Source organism: Bombus terrestris, chromosome 13 (genome assembly GCF_910591885.1).
Source record: "Bombus terrestris chromosome 13, iyBomTerr1.2, whole genome shotgun sequence".
Lineage (NCBI taxonomy): Eukaryota > Metazoa > Arthropoda > Insecta > Hymenoptera > Apidae > Bombus > Bombus terrestris.
This window is the reverse complement of record NC_063281.1, coordinates 14,351,973-14,371,268: the sequence shown is the minus strand read 5'-3', so window position 1 is coordinate 14,371,268 and position 19,296 is coordinate 14,351,973. Positions and strand designations below refer to the sequence as shown.

At 34.5% G+C, this 19,296-nt stretch overlaps 1 protein-coding gene across 3 annotated transcripts; it reads left to right on the top strand.

Annotated features, from left to right (window-relative positions):
* Positions 1 to 14,108: 14,108 nt before the first annotated feature.
* Positions 14,109 to 19,206, top strand: LOC100652210 (glucose dehydrogenase [FAD, quinone]). 3 transcript variants are annotated; one of them, XM_003400285.4, is made up of 4 exons: positions 14,109 to 14,226; positions 15,622 to 15,834; positions 16,437 to 16,607; positions 17,255 to 19,206. In XM_003400285.4, the coding sequence occupies exons 2-4, from the start codon at positions 15,651 to 15,653 to the stop codon at positions 18,754 to 18,756; spliced, it is 1,857 nt and encodes a 618-aa protein (XP_003400333.1). In that variant the 5' UTR covers positions 14,109 to 14,226; positions 15,622 to 15,650; the 3' UTR covers positions 18,757 to 19,206. The 3 variants fall into 3 exon arrangements, with proteins under 3 accessions (XP_003400333.1, XP_012170792.1, XP_020721766.1); XM_012315402.3 differs by lacking the exon at positions 15,622 to 15,834 and having other exon boundaries at positions 14,137 to 14,226; XM_020866107.2 differs by lacking the exons at positions 14,109 to 14,226; positions 15,622 to 15,834; positions 16,437 to 16,607 and adding an exon at positions 16,732 to 16,818.
* The last annotated feature ends 90 nt before the right edge of the window (positions 19,207 to 19,296 follow it).

The window sequence follows — 19,296 nt, the reverse complement described above, 5'->3', positions numbered from 1 at the left end:
TAATGCTTTAATTGCTATTAAGTAATAACTTAAAAGTTGTTTATTAATGGTTTGATTGTTACAAATTAATGAACTAATTGTTATTAAGTAATGGCTTAGATACTACAAATGAATGCTACAATTGTTTTTAAGTAATGGTTAAAATGTCGTTAATTAATAGTTTGATTGCAATAAATTAATTGTTTAATTGTTATTAATTAATAGGGCAGATGTTGTAAATTAATGATTTAAATGTTACAATAAATTTTTAAATGTTGTTACTTAAAGGTCCAATTATTGTAAATTAAAATCTTATAAGTTACAAATTAATAGCTTATATGTTATAAATTAATAGTTTGACTGTTAGAAATTAATGGTTTAAATGTATAAAGTAGTAGTTTAAATGTTGTAAATTAATGGTTAACACGTTACAATTTAATAGCCTAAATGTTATAAATTAATGGCCTATATGTAGTAAATTGAAGAGCTTAAATGTTATAAATCAATAGATTAAATGTTATAAATTAATAGTTTCACAGTTAGAAATTAATGGTTTAAATGTATAAAGTAATAGTTCAAATGTCGTAAATTAATGGTTTAGATGATATAGATTAATACCCAAAATGTTATAAATTAATATGCTTAAATGTAATAAATTAATAGTTTAAACGTTAAAAATTAATAGTTTAACTGTTAGTAATTAATGGTTTAAATGTATAAAGTAATAGTTTAAATGTTGTAAATTTATTGCTTAGACGTTATAAATTAATAGCTTAAATGTTTATAGATTAACAGTTTAAATGTCAGAAATGAATGGTCAAGAAGTATAAATTAATGGCTTAAATATAAGAAATTAATGTTTTAAATGTATAAATTAATAGCTTAAATGTTATAAATTAGTGGCTTAGACGTTGTAAAATAATAGCTCAAATGTTATAAATAAATAGCTTAAATGTTATAAATTAATAGTTTGACTGTTAGAAATTAATAGTTTAAATGTATAAAGTAATAGTCTGTCTGTTAGAAATTAATGTTTTAAATGTATAAATTAATAGCTTAAATGTTATAAATTAGTAGCTTAGACGTTGTAAAATAATAGCCTAAATGTTATAAATAAATAGCTTAAATGTTATAAATTAATAGTTTGACTGTTAGAAATTAATAGTTTAAATGTATAAAGTAATAGTTTGACTGTTAGAAATTAATGGTTTAAATGTATTAATTAATAGCTTAAATGTTATAAATTAATAGTTTGACTGTTAGATATTAGTGGTTTAAATGTATAAAGTAATACCTTAAATGTTATAAATTATTAGCTTAGATGTTGTAAATTCATGGCATAAATGTTAGGAATTAATTCCTTAAATGTTATAAATTAATAGCTTAAGTGTTATAAATTAATGGCTTAAATGTTATAAATTAATAGCTTAAATGTTATAAATTAATTACTCAAGTGTTGTAAATTAATGGGTTAGACGTTATAAATTACTAGTTTCAATGTTATTATTTGATATTTTTTTTATTTACCATTGTGTTTAAGTTCCTTTCCGATGTTCACTCTCCGGGAGTTCTAGCACGAAAAAGCTCGCGCCCGACTTGCGTGTTCCTTATATAACTTATCAAGGTGTCGGAACGTTAATCAAACGGTAACAATGTTTTGACACAGCTGGAGGTGGTTTTTTCATTATAACAAAATCAAATTGAACAATTTCTGAATTTTTATCGTAAATTGTCGTCTTTGACGATTTAATACGATATCGATTTTTCCCATTTTTATAGTTTCTACAAACTATGACTAATTTCACACTTCTTTGATACTAGTTTTCGACTATCAATTAGTTTGAACGAAGAGGGGAAAAAGCCTAACGGCGGTCGATGACGTTACTGTGAAATTAGTTAAAGTATTAAATAATCGGACCGATAAAATTTATATTATATTATCGATATTCGTTCATTTGCTCGGGCTAATTAAAAAATAAAATGTTCTTTTTTCTTGAATAACACCTACATCACTGTCTGTGATGTTTAAAATTCTTACTTAATGCTTACTTAAAATTCAGGTTCCTCTTTAATTCCTCTCAAGTGAAACGAGTAAATTTACTCGTCATAGTTGTAACGTAAAATAGCTTTTTTTCTTCAGTACCGCCCGCGTCGCTGTACGTGATACAGTTATTAATTTTGTAGCGAATAACATCAATTAATTGGCTTTAATCGCGGTTAGGTATTTCTTTGTTAAAACTATCGATCTATTAGGCTATTAGCGAGAGACTTATTGATGCCTTAAAGAATGGTTTGATTCTTATAAATTAATGTTTTACATGTTGTCCATTAATGTTTCAATTGTTACAAATTAATAGCTTAATCGTTGTTAATTATTTGCTTAAATGTTATAAATTAATGTCTTAGACGTTATAAATTAATAGCTTAAGTGTTATAAATTAATGGCTAAAATGTTATAAATAAATAGTTTGACTGTTAGAAATTAATGGTTTAAATGTATAAATTAATAGCTTGAATGTTATAAATTATTAGCTTAAATGTTATAAATTAATAGTTTGACTGTTAGATATTAGTGGTTTAAATGTATAAAGTAATACCTTAAATGTTATAAATTATTAGCTTAGATGTTGTAAATTCATGGCATAAATGTTAGGAATTAATTCCTTAAATGTTATAAATTAATAGCTTAAGTGTTATAAATTAATGGCTTAAATGTTATAAATAAATAGCTTAAATGTTATAAATTAATAGTTTGACTGTTAGAAATTAATAGTTTAAATGTATAAAGTAATAGTTTGACTGTTAGAAATTAATGGTTTAAATGTATTAATTAATAGCTTAAATGTTATAAATTATTAGCTTAAATGTTATAAATTAATAGTTTGACTGTTAGAAATTAGTGGTTTAAATGTATAAAGTAATACCTTAAATGTTATAAATTATTAGCTTAGATGTTGTAAATTCATGGCATAAATGTTAGGAATTAATTCCTTAAATGTTATAAATTAATAGCTTAAGTGTTATAAATTAATGGCTTAAATGTTATAAATAAATAGCTTAAATGTTATAAATTAATAGTTTGACTGTTAGAAATTAATAGTTTAAATGTATAAAGTAATAGTTTGACTGTTAGAAATTAATGGTTTAAATGTATTAATTAATAGCTTAAATGTTATAAATTATTAGCTTAAATGTTATAAATTAATAGTTTGACTGTTAGAAATTAGTGGTTTAAATGTATAAAGTAATACCTTAAATGTTATAAATTATTAGCTTAGATGTTGTAAATTCATGGCATAAATGTTAGGAATTAATTCCTTAAATGTTATAAATTAATAGCTTAAGTGTTATAAATTAATGGCTTAAATGTTATAAATAAATAGCTTAAATGTTATAAATTAATAGTTTGACTGTTAGAAATTAATAGTTTAAATGTATAAAGTAATAGTTTGACTGTTAGAAATTAATGGTTTAAATGTATTAATTAATAGCTTAAATGTTATAAATTAATAGTTTGACTGTTAGATATTAGTGGTTTAAATGTATAAAGTAATACCTTAAATGTTATAAATTATTAGCTTAGATGTTGTAAATTCATGGCATAAATGTTAGGAATTAATTCCTTAAATGTTATAAATTAATAGCTTAAGTGTTATAAATTAATGGCTTAAATGTTATAAATTAATAGCTTAAATGTTATAAATTTATTACTCAAGTGTTGTAAATTAATGGGTTAGACGTTATAAATTACTAGTTTCAATGTTATTATTTGATATTTTTTTTATTTACCTTTGTGTTTAAGTTCCTTTCCGATGTTCACTCTCCGGGAGTTCTAGCACGAAAAAGCTCGCGCGCGACTTGCGTGTTCCTTATATAACTTATCAAGGTGTCGGAACGTTAATCAAATGGTAACAATGTTTTGACACAGCTGGAGGTGGTTTTTTCATTATAACAAAATCAAATTGAACAATTTCTGAATTTTTATCGTAAATTGTCGTCTTTGACGATTTAATACGATATCCATTTTTCCCATTTTTATAGTTTCTACAAACTAAGACTAATTTCACACTTCTTTGATACTAGTTTTCGACTATCAATTAGTTTGAACGAAGAGGGGAAAAAGCCTATCGGCGGTCGATGACGTTACTGTGAAATTAGTTAAAGTATTAAATAATCGGACCGATAAAATTTATATTATATTATCGATATTCGTTCATTTACTCGTGCTAATTAAAAAATAAAATGTTCTTTTTTCTTGAATAACACCTACATCACTGTCTGCGATGTTTAAAATTCTTACTTAATGCTTACTTAAAATTCAGGTTCCTCTTTAATTCCTCTCAAGTGAAACGAGTAAATTTACTCGTCATAGTTGTAACGTAAAATGGCTTTTTTTCTTCAGTACCGCCCGCGTCGCTGTACGTGATACAGTTATTAATTTTGTAGCGAATAACATCAATTAATTGGCTTTAATCGCGGTTAGGTATTTCTTCGTTAGATCTATATCAAAGGCTGTCTATCTATTAGGCTATTTGCGAGAGACTTATTGATTCCTCAAAGAAATATCAAGTTCTATGGCAATTAACTAAATGATTTTATACAATTAGTATCCGACAATGTCTATCATATTCAGCAACCTTCTTTTATAATAGATTCTGCTCGGATCAATTATTTTATAATAAATTACAGATTATGCCACTATATATTATAAGATATTTGCCTATAGTTCTTTTTTTTCTAATTCATTGATTTTATTATTAGTCACGTTGGTTTTTCCCGCGAGTATCTGTCGTACGTACATCTCCATTGTGCTCAGATTTTTAACATCGTCGGATAACCATCTCTTTTATAAAATAGTTCGTACAACCGTAAACTCGTACTGTTTTTAAAATCACTCGGTAATTAATCATTATAGGAGTGAACTTATCGGGGATTTCATGGGTGTGAATTTTCGTATGAAGGTATAAAATGATTCGATCTATTGTAGCTGATCTTTTTTTTTAATAAAAATTTATTTCATGTTATTCCTGGCAAATCACATGGCGCGTTTAATAACTATGATACATGTTCAGTATGGACTCCAGGTTGCTGCGATTAGTCCATGGAGAAATTAAACGAAAGACGGAGAAAGAGCAACGATCATTCTCATGGTCTCTCTCTAACGATCTCTCTCTCTCTCTCTCCCTCTCTGGCGAAAGCCTGACGCATCTTCATCTTCATCTCAAATTGACTAGTTCAAATTGACTAGTTTTCATTCTAAGACGAGTATCGTAGAGAAGTTCGAGAAATGATTTTTCGTTGCAAAGTCAGATTTTATACAATTTTCATTTCTCGTTGTGTAGTATTACGTTATATATTATAACGTTATAACGTATTACGTTATAACTTATTAGGCGTTGGCCGTGTCTCTGGACGTGATCAACGCCTTCAACAGCCTTCGTTGGAACAGGATAAGCGAGGCCCTGAACTATCATCGGGTGCCCGCCTATTTGCGGGGCATAGTTCGAGCGTTTCTCCGGGACCGGAATATCGTCTGAGCCGGCCCTGGTGGTCGGATGATTCGGAAGGCTGTACGACGCACGGGGTCCCGCAGCGGTCGATTTTAGGACCGTTACTGTGAGTTCTCGCGTATGACGCCGTACTTTGGGCGCCGATGCCTCTCGACTCGGCGCTGACGTGCTACGCTGACGACACGTTGGTGCTGGTCTGGGGCTCGGCGTGGAATAGGACCGTCCGTCTGACGGAGTTAGCGGTGGCCTGCGTCGTTGCAGCCATCAGGGATTTGGGGCTGAAGGTATTCCCGGAAAGGTCGGAAGCCATGTGGTTGTGCAGGAGGGCCGATCACGAGACGTCTCCGGCGTGTTACCGGCTGCGGTTGAGAGAGGTCAACGTCGAGGTCATCGTCGCCATAGGCGAGTGCTTGGCCCCTTCGGCCGTCGTGGAAGCGATGCTGAACGGACCCCAGAGATACGAGGTAGTCCGCTTCTTCTGCGAGCAGGTTATGTTCGTGAAGGAGCGGACAGAGAGGAAAAGAGAGAAGAACTCTCACCCTTGTAGGTTAACGCGACGAAGGGGGATAGCGCTAGAGGCAATGGGCCCCCCTAGCTCCAAATTTAAGAGTTAAGCGTACTTTTAGGATCGGCTTTAACAAGAGGATGCGGATCGGTGTGCAATGGAAAGACAATTCGATCGAGATCCACGAAGCACTCCTGACACGCGCGTAGGAAGGCCATCGTGGAGTTTTAGTCGGTAAGAATCCGACACTACTCTACTGTTGCCGATTATTAGCAGCAACAACAGAGTGTCCATGAGGATTTCTCCACGTAAAAAAGAAAAGAAAAAAAAAGATGGTTGATCGAGCGACAACTTTTTCGTTTATATCGTTAAAAGTGGTTTTTCCATTGTAACGGAAACAAATATAACAATCTTTTAACTTTTATCGTAAATTGACGCCTTCAACGATTTATCACGACCGTTATCATTTTTATAATTTTAATGGTTCTTACGCGCTAAAAGTAAATTCATTTTGTTTAGTAGAAATTTTATCACGTATACTAGAACATAAGAGAGCAACAGTATTTTTTAGCATTATTTTTATTACAATCAAGAAGTTCCATTTATTAAATACATGTATATACGTTTATTCGTCACTGTTACGTTATAAACTAGACTATGTCATAGCGATTATTATTTACGTATAGATTTATATACGATCAATTATTGAGTGCATTTGCTATCTTTTTTCTCTTATTAAATAATCTTTTACTAAAGTTGTATAGATATTATTTAATTAAATATCTACTTTTGATTAATAAGACGCTGACAAATCTGAAACACACGAAAATATATCGATGTAAAGATTAATAAGAACCCGGAATAATGAACGCGGTCCATTTTCTAGAGTTCTAGCAATAGTTTTCATATACAATCACGCTTTGTTAGTAAACGATTTATTTTATGGTTAAGCTCATTATAAATTTTCTTCTAGAATGGGAGTTTTGTCGAAAAATTCAAACACGTAGTCGGTGTCAGGATAACAGGAGATTTAGCTACGAATAGCCCTCAAGGATACGACGCGTATAGAGGTGAGTGTAGGGTTTTCCTCGCGGGAAACCAACATCTTTTGGTCGAGTTGTTGACGTCTTGTTGTATAGGCCCGCTGAAGAAAGTTCTGTGTGCCGCTTTCCCCTGACCTAGAACAATCTGGCGATATGGTGGACAGGGATTGTTGCTAAACGAGAAAATTCCCGATATCGGAATGGTAAACTTCCCTCGTGATTAGGAGGCCATATTTAGAGGTATGTTGAAAATCCGGAAGAACTTACCCGTGGGATAAGATTCTCCGAGTAATGAGATCCTGCTCGTAGTTTGGTTCAGAAATCGGTACTATGGATATCTATAATAACTATATAATAACTATATCTAACTGATGGCTTAAAATACACCTCTTTGCTTCGCCTTTTTATTAAAGAATATATTGTCAAGTTATGATATTGATTCTGTATAAAACTTCTTCTAATATGCCATTCATGATTCGAATCAAAAGCAAATATACGTAAATAATTATGTCGATATTACTTAAAATGCGTTGTTCCCTATGTTCACTTTATTACACTACCTATATGTATTTTAGTAGAAGCATATCCACCACCACCACGATAACAGCCCTACGTATCTGCCCTTCCCCGTCCACAATAACATAGATATTTAGCCGATCAGGTGGCGATCACATATCGTTTGTATGCTATACGTGCGTTGACGATACGAGTTTATTTGTACATATATAGATAGTTACATTTAGTATATTCACTCGAGCTGCGTTTAATGAAATTATCAATGTTGGTGAAACAATACTTGTAATTCCTACAAAAAACTAATATTCTATCCCAAAATGTGTAGCATTTTATGTCAAAGATACAAGATTGACAATGGATTTGAAAATGGGGTGGACTTGTCGAAACACTACTCCCTTGCCGATTTCGATGATTTTTTAATATGTTGCCGGGAACATGATTCTACGAACTTTTCTCTGTACGTCCTACTTTTCTTTGTAATCGTCTGGCAGCCCTAGTTTCCCAGAGATAGTTGTAAAAAGCTGCCGTTACCACTCTCTATAATTGTGTGTCCGTAGTAGCGTATGCGCTGGTATTGATTGCCGGCTACCTTGCGGCGCGACGCGACATTGGGTAAACTTGGGTAATTCCATCGATCCTTCGGATGAAAGCCCCGTGCACGATTGCATAATATGCGGGGCTGTAAGAAATGTCTGCGATAATTCGATTAAAAATGAATATCAGCAACGTAGGTTTGAGATTGTGTACTGTGTACACTATTTATTTATAGTTTATAGATATTGGATTAGCTTTGGGTTACGCTATGCTCTCTGACCGCCGCTGTGAAGTGACCGGTTACTAGTGAGGCAGATATATATTCGCATATAGTATGTATATATAGGCAGAATGCGTAATAGGATACGCGTTACTATTAGTAGCGAGGGGCCATATAGAATGACCTGCCCGAAATCCAAGATTTACGTATTCCTGCTTACACACCCTACGTGTTTGCTGTAGTTCGGATCCTCAGCATTCCGATTCTTCACACATAGACCTCCTGCCTGTTGTCCCAATAGCTACCACGAAGCCTGGATTTTATTAATTTTTTTACGAATTCCATTAAAAATCATGAAATGTTTCAAAAAATATTCCATAATGTTTGACGTTAAATATATTTACAAACTTGCAAGTTCTGTATATAAGAATAGATTTCAAACGAGGACTGTTTGTTGGCACAAAGCATAACATGAAAACGCGATCAACAGTAAACGTGTTAACGCGCGTGGCCTTATTCAAAGGAAATTCATATTGCTATCGTGATTACTATAGTGATCATACTATGGTCGATATATATGTCTCTGTGTCAGTACAATACTGACATAGGTCACACACGATGCGCTCCACTTGTTACATGTCTACCTGTTTATAACAAGGTGCATCGAGGTCAATGTGAATACTTTGTCGCAACGGATCGGCATAATTGACGCGGTGAAAGATAAGAGAGAGAGAGAGAGAGAGAGAGAGAGAGAGAGAGAGAGAGAGAGAGAGTGCGTGTGTGTGTGTATATGTGCGCGCGCGTGTGAGAGAGAAAGAGTGACAATACGATAGAAAGACAATGAGAAACTAAAGTTGAAAATCACTCGCTCAGTCACTCGATAACTCGTTTATCATCGATGGAATTTCATTCTTCTGTCGGAAAGTTCTCGGATCTTATGTAATTAACTCGGTTGTTCACGCTTTTATCCAGAGCTATTGGAGAATATGCCAGTTGAGCTTAAGGAGTCTGCAATCGAATGACAACCAGATTATCCACTGAAAAAACTTCTGATTTGCCCGAAAATCCGCGACTACCGTATCAGGCGGTCAGGAGAAGATTCAGAATGCCTCTTTAACGACCGGACTCCTTTTGATTCCCTCGGGATCTTCTGTGGAGGTGGAATACTCTCGTCGAGCTAGGTGACGTCGCATTGCGCGCCCATATCACAGGGTAACAACGTAGACGGAGGTTTTCACTAAATAACTCTGTTGACCTGCGTTCCGCGATCAAGTCCTCTTATCAAAAATAATTCGATTAGTTGATTTCATAGCCCGAAGTGGTATGTACAAAATGATAAGTAATGATAAGTAATAAGTGAAATTGATCGTATGTTTAGTGATCATTAGACTACATTATTGTTTTCTCTATTAAATTCTCTCCTATTATAACGAGTACTGTACTTTAGATATTTTACACAGAAGATGTGAAACAATTTCTATACGTTCGACGAAAGTAAGTATTAACCTCTTAGGTACGGCTGAACATTCCGCGCAGCTGTTTCTTTGTACAGCAGAGTTTGACGCGAATTACGCGTAAATGATACAGCACTGCAATGCGTGATGGATAATGATGTTCCCTACGCAAGCACATTGGAACGAAATGTTTGATAACTAAATTATAATTTTTCTTAAAGATATGACGCATATACTTTAACATTAATAATTAATAATAAAATTGAGTGTAATATATTTTAAAGCACGGTACGACACACAGACCGACGTCACAATTTTCACACTCATAGCGCGATGGTGTTTTTCAAATTGCTCTTCGTTTTCTATTTTGAAGCGACATTTTGAGGTCGGAGATTCTAAAAAATTATAAGGATACGGATCGGCATGTCGAAAAGAGCATCTAATAATGGTATATTTATATTAAAGAAAAGCAACAACTGATATCTGACACTGTCGTATCAAAAACAAAGGCTATATATTCTGTCTGTATATTGTTAATACTGTTATAAAACGTTTTGAGGGCAAAAGAAGTGCGAAGCAAGACAAATGAAAAAGATGATTTAGTTCAAACGGTGGGCGAATGAATCATTAGAGTGTGCCACTATAGTGGCGCGTCATAATGTAAGATGACATCCGCTAAAGCCACTATAGTGGCGCATCGTACCTAAGAGGTTAAACGACAATAAATAACCTTGAATGATCTTCGAACATCAATATATTATAGGTTGCTATGCATTCGTTATGGAACGGGTTACACGCCTTCATGAATAGAAACATCTTCCGTCTAGAACGTTCGTATAAAAAGACGAAGATCACCTTAAAATCTCAGAAACACAACTACCCACCCACCCACCTAAAGAAGATGTGTGACCACCATAAGATATCTCCCCCTCTCTCCCCCGCCGCGTCTCGTCACGAAATAGTGTAAGTTTTATTTAAAACATCTTTTTAAGTGAGCTACAATTTGGGAAATAATTGCGTACGAAACTTAAAATGGATATATGTATTTACTGGATATCTACTGGATATATTAAATGGATATATATATATATATATATATATATATATATATTTTTATAGTGGTATATGTGTATTTAATTATAACGTACATTTTATGCATCTTTGCATCTTCGAATTTCGCATAAATATGTAAAAATTTGTGGTTTAATGACCATTAATTGTTACGCTGTAATTAGTAGTTAATTAATTATTTAGAATACCGACACGTTTTAAATTTCGATAATTTCCCCATATGCTGTAGGAGTGGGAGTCAACATTTTCGACAACTTTCTTCTATATATGTAACTGCCGGGATCTCTCAGTTATCGAGATATTCGCAAACAACCGTCGGTATCGGTATCGGTATCGGTATCGGTATCGGCTATAAGGCGGTCAATGATACACACACTTTCGTAATTCAGATACGTGTTTCGCCCGAATGAATTCCCCCAAGGCCATCTTCGAGGGAAGAAAAGGAATAGGCGGTAACTTATCAGGAGTCCAGACTTACCGAAGGTATCCCAAGGGAACTGATTGTGAGTGGAAGAGCGCAGGCTTCACAAATTGCGAGAGTTGCTACCCCTGAATAAAAACAGCATACCCGATAGTGTGGGAATGCTTTACAGTACAATAGGTCAAAACAGAATATAGCAAGATATGCCAGGTAATGCAAAAATTATAACTGTATCTCTCGTGATGTTATCATGTGATTTACAACATATTTTACTGGATATTCCAGGTATTGTATGAAAAGTGAATTAATCGTAGAACTAGTTACTAAAATAGTAAGTCAAAATAGTAAGTTTTAGAATTTTTATTTTCTTCTTTCCTTTTATCGAGATCCTTTATTGAGATACTGACTCAGATTGGCAAATTTCATAAAGGGAAGCGTAAAGATGAGAGCAGCATGAAACTGAGACACACACACAGCCAGGGAATTATCGATAAGAAAATATCCGCGTACGATATCATAATATAAAAGCATATCTACAAACGCCTCAGTTAGAATTACGCAATACAATGTAGAAGGTACACATATATTGAATTAGGTTATATAGCTATATTAAGAGATAAATTAAGATAGCAACAAAATGTATCAAACGTGCACGAACAAACGTTAGAAAAGATTGTAATTGTAATAGGCGTAAGCCGCGATATAGTAAACTCCTCAATACATGAGTGAGAGAGAGAGAGAGAGAGAGAGAGAGAGAGACAAGTAAGAAACCTACATGAAAATGCATTTTCTATTTTGCATAATGTATACATGCCTTGCATATTCATGTTTAAAAACATCCGCACAGGTATATTACGTATATGTGATGTAGGAATATATACTTATGTGGCATATTCATCTTGGCCAAATTAATTCAGTTCGTGATAACTAGATTACGGATATTTATGCATTCGTGTGAAATTTAAGGATGCAAATGAAAATTTAAAGAACGCAAATAATGCGGAAAAATATGAAAAATATTTAACTTTGATCCGACCTTTTCCCATTTAGAATTTATTATATTTTCTTGTATGAATCGATCGTGCTAAGCTACGGACAACGACAGATCAAATATGAAGGTGATGTGTCAATTTGTAAAATTGAAATATGCATAGGTATGTAGTAGTGCCCCGGCGCTTTTTCTAAATAAGACATAATATATATCCCGGAAAGGTTAAATAGATCATTGAGGAATAGAAACGAGAACTAAAACACTGCTTGCCGGGCAATAACGTAACTCGATCCCTAGATGTCAGTGCGACACAATTTGAAAATTTATCTAGTACGCGTGTATCTTCAAATGTTCAAACATGTACGAATTTTATATTGGATTGTTCACGATAATTAATGGGACACTCTGTATTCCTAATAGAATGCAGTCAATATTTTGAACGGCACAACAATCTAAATCTTTCTTTTTAATATAAATATTAGGTATCTATGTTTAGCATTTTGAATATATAGAAAATAAAGAAAATCGAATTTTCATTTTTCATTTTATAAGTAATCGCGAATAAGTTCTTTTTCGTTTCCCTCTCATCCTTGAAATGATTTTTGTATAAAGTTCTTGACTTGATGAATGTTTGTTTCAAGAAGATGCTTCCCTCCCCCTATAGAAAACAATTTGAGTTTCTATGAGTCTTTACGAAACAGCATATTATTAGATGAAATTGTGAGCGGATGTTTTGTTATAAATGAACATGGTTTTGCCAAACGAAGGTCTAGAATCAATGCGTAGTCTGACGTCAATGTGACTGCAGATATTGAAACTTCCGAGCAAAAGTACTGGTCACCTTTGCACTCGGTAGATCAACGAAACTCTCTTCATGCGATCAACTTGAACTATTTGCGCATTATTCTGCGTAATATTATCTACGATATAGCGTATCCTTTTTTGTATATCTTAATCCGTTAAATGTTACGAATCTTTATAAATTCTTACAAGAAACATTTCACGCTACATTGAAGTATTTTTCGAAGATGTCCCTCGCATTAAGAGAAAGGAAGGTAATTCTACGCAGGATTTCCATAAAAATCAGCAGAATCAGTATTACAGCCCTTTTTCTATACTTTAGATATATACCAAAAGTGCGTTGACCTTGAAAATTCTCAATGATTAGCCTGATATCTCAAAAGATATCGAATATAGATAAGAGATCGAATTTCACCAATCCGGTGGGTAATTTGAAATGTAACATGATTCATTTTTTTAATATATCCATCAGGTAACGAATTATTTCATTGGGTTGGCAACTAAGTGATTGCGGATTTTGTCATTAAGTGGTATTGACAAACTCCGCAATCACTTAGTTGCCAACCCAATGATTAATAGTTCTTATTGACTCAGCCTCTACACTTGCGAGCAATATTTACAGTTATTTACAGTTATTTGCAGTTGGTATATTATTTTAGTTGTTTTGGCGCATATTTAACCGAATAATTTTAATACGAAATATTTCCAACGTTTTAATTTTGGAAACTTAGATTTTGTCCGATGAATTTTAGAGATTTTGACAGCTTTAAAACTTTAAATCAATAGCGTACAACGAAGTATGTAATGTGTTACTTGCGGGAACGTCGCGTCGTCTTGCTGACATGCTGCAGAGGTGTGACAGGGTGGCTAGAGAAAAGAGAAAAGGAAAGTCATCGTCATCTACTTATTATTACGGACAATATTTTTTGCAAAGAATCCAAATCTTTCTTCGACCGTTGCAATCCGAAATATACCGACGATCGACGTACGTTAACCATATCGCTATATCTTAAATAAGACATACACATATGTACTTTATGTATTATGTAATATCCGATATTGGATAAACGATAGTTAGGTATGCGGAATTCAGTGTTGAAACGATCGCCACTAAGAAAGCATTTGTCGCCTTGCTGTGCCGTCGCATCGGTGTCCTCTCATAAGTTTGGTATTTAATCCATGTATGTACTTTCTAAATTTCCGTATTTATTTTCCGCTAATTGATTTTTCATTATCTCTTCTACTACCTAAGAGATAATACTCACATGTACGTTACAAGTTTACTGATATCCCGTGGTTTTATCATCCATTTGTGAACGTGTCACCACTATTCCAAATAACTTTTTATTTAATCTACCATTAGGTTGTATAAGCAAAAGAATGTAATTATTCGGATAAGCGATTATTAATCTACCCCAAGCTACAACTCACTCGTTCCTCTTTTCTATTTGTTCGATATTAAAACTGCTGCTTCTCTCTTTCGTCATTGAGTTTCAAATATACGTTAGGCCATATAAACGACATGTGACCACCTGCTCCAGGATTATGTGTAATCATAACTGAAATTTAATTAATCTGTTTTACGAATATCTCGGAAACTATGGCTGACCGATAGTAACATGTCGGAACAGAAGAAATTGTTCAAAATGTTGGCTTTGACAACATGTTTCGAGATTATCGAAATCGTTGAGGTGTACCGCTTTCTGAATAATTACTAAAAAAACATTTATTGCGCTACTACTTGTCAAAGAAAAGTAGATTTAACCTCTTAGGTACGATGCGCCACTATAGTGGCACGCTCTACTGACTCATTCGCTCACCGTTTGAACTAAATCACTTTTTTCATTTGTCTAGCTTCACACTTCTTTTACCCTCGCGTTTTATAATAGTGTTAACAATATACAGACAGAATATATAGTCTTTGTTTTTGATACGTCCAATGTCAGATATCAATAAAGTGTCGATAAATAAATGAAATAAATAGAATAAATAAATAATTTAAAAAATATATCCTTCGAGATAAATTGGCGTGAAAAAAGTAATACGATCGATCGAGGGTTTAATTATTATTATGTTTAAGAATAGTGAATGTTTAAACAGTTGAATGCAGATGTTTATGAATTATGCAGATGATATTCAATTGTTCGTTATGACGCAAGGCTTTATTCAAGTGAAGGAATTACGTTTCCTTCTAGAACCATTGTGAGCAGAAATTAAATTAGTTCTACTTTTTAAACAAATATAGATGTTTAATACTTTGGTCAAGTACAGATTTAAAGGAGAAATGATTTCGGAGAAGAAATAAGCTAAATACAACCGTGATACCCGTGTATACGCGTGAAAATCGTCAAGGAGGTGTAGATTGATTTTCTTACAAAATTTGTAGGATACGTTATCTAGTATATTATTATCCATACATGATTCGATTTTTAAAAGTCTCAGCTTTGTCGAAATGGAGGTATTTACCTTCAAAATTGGAAACTTTAATAATCACGCAATCCCTGTATCAAACCGCTGCATGGGCAATTTTTCGATTAACTGCAGGAGAACGATTCATAGAAAATTTAATATTACAGATTGATAAAGGAAATTGGAGATATATAAAATGGATGTCAGACATATTATTTTCGGAGGGATGAAATCAGAACTGATCGCATCGGTGTCGTCAATGCTCTTAAGCATATTGCTATATATCATGTATTCGATTGGTCCTTACTCTACGACGAATATTCCTACCAAATCGTTAATGCCGTCTTATGATTTCATAGTCGTGGGCGGTGGTTCTGCAGGTATGTTCTTTCGTGATATCGATACAAAGTTCCGTCATAAAATCTGATTAAAATGCGACAAAGACAAGCGCACCTGTGTGTTTGCATGCGCGGAACAGCGCGTTGTTACTCATACGATCGACTGACACAAAAATCTATCAATTCGCGCACCTCGATCTTTTACCAATGCACATTACGTTTAACGACTCCATCCGTATTAATGTTATATTAAATTTATACGTTGTTGTATGTATTAACGACGAAATTTTAACGTATTTCCTTCGCATGGTGAAACTACGGAAAAGCTATCTACTGCCCGATTTCGACGGGTTTTGAATATGGTGTAAAACTCGCCATTTCGAACAACTGTTTGGGAGGGCAGGTAGCTTCTCTGCAGTTTCCTATTTCATGTATATTCGACGTTTATTTTGTAAACATTTTGTTAAGTTAATCGCGTTAATTCCGTTTCACAATTTCGACAAATTTTCTCTCTTTTTCGATGTTTCAAAGTTGAACTGTAAATTTTTGATTTCAAGAACATTTGCTCCGTTTAGTCTATATTTGAGGATATCAAGTCTCCTTACGTACATTCTATAGTGTCATATCAATTTACGTGATTACAGGAGCCGTGGTCGCGAGTCGCCTATCTGAGGTAGAAGATTGGAACGTACTCCTCCTGGAAGCAGGTGGCGATGGAAATGCTCTATATGATATTCCTATTCTTGCCGCCAATCTGCAGCTCGCCGAAATCGATTGGAAATACAAAGTGGAGACCAATGAAAATTTCTGTCGGGGTAAATAATATTTAATACGCAATACCTCGTTATGATAATGACAAGTATTTAATTAGAAAAACAATGCTGCATACCCATCCATAATCATCCATATCTAACGCTTTATATTTTACGTTGGGAAAAGTAAATTAAAGGTGGAGGAGATACAAGAAAGCATGTCACGCTTTCAAAGGATCATAAAATGCAATCTATGGCAACGCGAATAAATAAAGTAAGTAAATAAGTGGAACTTTCTAGAACATTGGCACGCCATCGCCTTTCAATCCTAACGAGTATTAACACTAGGACTAATAAACGCGTCAAGATAACGGATCTGAATTTTTCTTTTTCACAATTACTAAAAACATACAGGTATTTTTGACAAAATTAATATTGGTTTTTATCTAAATAGATAAATATATGAATCTATGGATCTATTTAGCTTCATTGATATCGTTCGAATTATATCGATTTACGACTATATACGTGTATGAAAAGGTTTAGGTACAATTAAGTAGGTCTAATGTTGATCGAATGATCAAAGTCGGGAAACGAATCTATGAAGTCGAACTCAAAAGAATATAAACACGAATCATTAACCAGCCAACGTTAGTATTGAGTTACGAATACTTCGTTTCACTTTGCCGTGCCTTAAATTATGCCCACAGCGATGAAGGAGGGTCGTTGCTTCTGGCCACGTGGCAAAGTGCTCGGAGGCAGCAGCGCGATAAACTACATGCTCTACGTCCGTGGTAATAGAAAAGATTACGACATTTGGGAACAATTGGGCAATCCAGGATGGTCCTACGAGAATGTCCTCGGTTATTTCAAGAAATCGGAAGACAATCAAAATCACTTCTACACTGAGACACCGTATCATTCAACCGGAGGTTATCTAACTGTCCAAGAATCACCATGGCATACTCCTCTGGCCGATGCGTTCGTTCGAGCTGGCCAAGAAATGGGTTATGAGAATAGAGACATTAACGGAGAACGACACACTGGCTTTATGATTCCTCAGGGGACCATTAGACATGGAAGCCGGTGCTCCACAGCGAAGGCCTTCCTGCGCCCGGCAAGGAATCGTAGGAATTTACACGTCGCTATGGAAGCGCATGTTACCAAAATTTTAATAGAGCCGTCGTCGAAGAGGGTTTACGGCGTAGAGTTTGTTAGAGACGGGGAAACGTTACGGATTCGTGCCGACAAGGAAGTGATCGTTTCCGGAGGCGCTATCAATAGCCCTCAGTTGCTGATGTTGTCGGGAATAGGACCTAAAGGACACCTATCGGAACACGGCATACCAGTGATTCAGGATTTAAAAGTGGGTCATAATCTTCAAGATCATATAGTTGCGGGGGGCATTACGTTCTTGGTGAATGAAGAAATTTCATTGATAGAGAGCAGGATGTATAATATTCGCAATGTCCTAGAATACGCATTATTCGGAGACGGCCCTTTGACCGGCTTAGGGGGTATCGAAGGACTAGCTTTCGTTAATACCAAATATGCGAATACTTCCGACGATTTTCCAGACATACAACTGCATTTTTCGGCAGGGGGGACGAACTCCGACAACGGTAGGCATATTAGAAAGGTTCATGGGCTGACCAAAGAATTCTATGACGCCGTATACGGGGATCTTAATGATAAGGACGTGTGGGGCGTCCTTCCTACGCTTTTAAGACCGAAAAGCAAAGGAGTTATCAAACTTCGGAGCAACGATCCTTTCGATCATCCATTGATCTATGCGAATCATTTTGAAGAGCCGGAAGATATGGCGACACTGATCGAAGGAGTTAAGTTTGTGTTCGAGATGAGTAAAACTGCTTCGTTTAGACGTTACGGGAGCGAAACGAATCCAAAACCATTTCCTGGTTGCAAGCATATTCCGATGTATAGCGATCCATACTGGGAGTGCATGATCAGATTCTATTCCATGACTCTATATCATCCCGTGGGTACTTGCAAGATGGGGCCTAGTTCGGATCCAAAAGCTGTGGTAGATCCTCGGCTTCGAGTTTACGGAGTTATTGGACTTCGAGTCATAGACGGCTCAATTATGCCAAATATAGTTAGCGGTAATACCAACGCACCGATTATCATGATCGCAGAGAAGGGTTCCGATATGGTGAAAGCGGAATGGTTGAGGGAACAGACGTCAAAATGAATGGCTGTTTTTCTAAAATTAATTCAAAGCGAATGCTAATACTATATTATATAATAGAAACTTATAATTTCAAACTCAAAATAGATTTTAATTACGTTTTACGTACAGTGGAGCACGAGCCAGAATATGTAGTCATGTTTTATTAAATGAACATCAAGTAATGTAAATGTTAACAAGGGAGCTAATTTACAAGACGCATTTTTTCGACCGATTCGGTATTGCGACCTCCAGCAAGAAGATACATAGGATAGTAATGAACTATTGTCTTAAGGCTTGGCACGGTACGCACGGCTTTTACAAATAAAATCAATCAGGATAATGCACGTGACGTAACACATAGAACAGAGATACGATAAACAGAAAACATATGAACATATCGAGATATGTATAATTTTGTGTGCTGGACTGGGTTAAATACGTAGTAGAGATACTTTTGTATGTGGTTGTCAGTGTGTGGAGGTATGTGTGTGCGGCGTCTGAAAAACAGATGAATGTAAACTGTTCAGTCGGTTAACAGACAGGTATGGAAGAAAGTGCTGA

Excerpts from the sequence above, each read along its gene's own strand:
- LOC100652210 (XM_003400285.4), top strand. The coding sequence starts at position 15,651 with ATGGATGTCAGACATATTATTTTCGGAGGGATGAAATCAGAACTGATC. Across the intron at positions 15,835-16,436 it reads CGTGGGCGGTGGTTCTGCAG|GAGCCGTGGTCGCGAGTCGC; the intron begins GTATGTTCTTTC and ends ACGTGATTACAG. Across the intron at positions 16,608-17,254 it reads CAATGAAAATTTCTGTCGGG|CGATGAAGGAGGGTCGTTGC; the intron begins GTAAATAATATT and ends TTATGCCCACAG.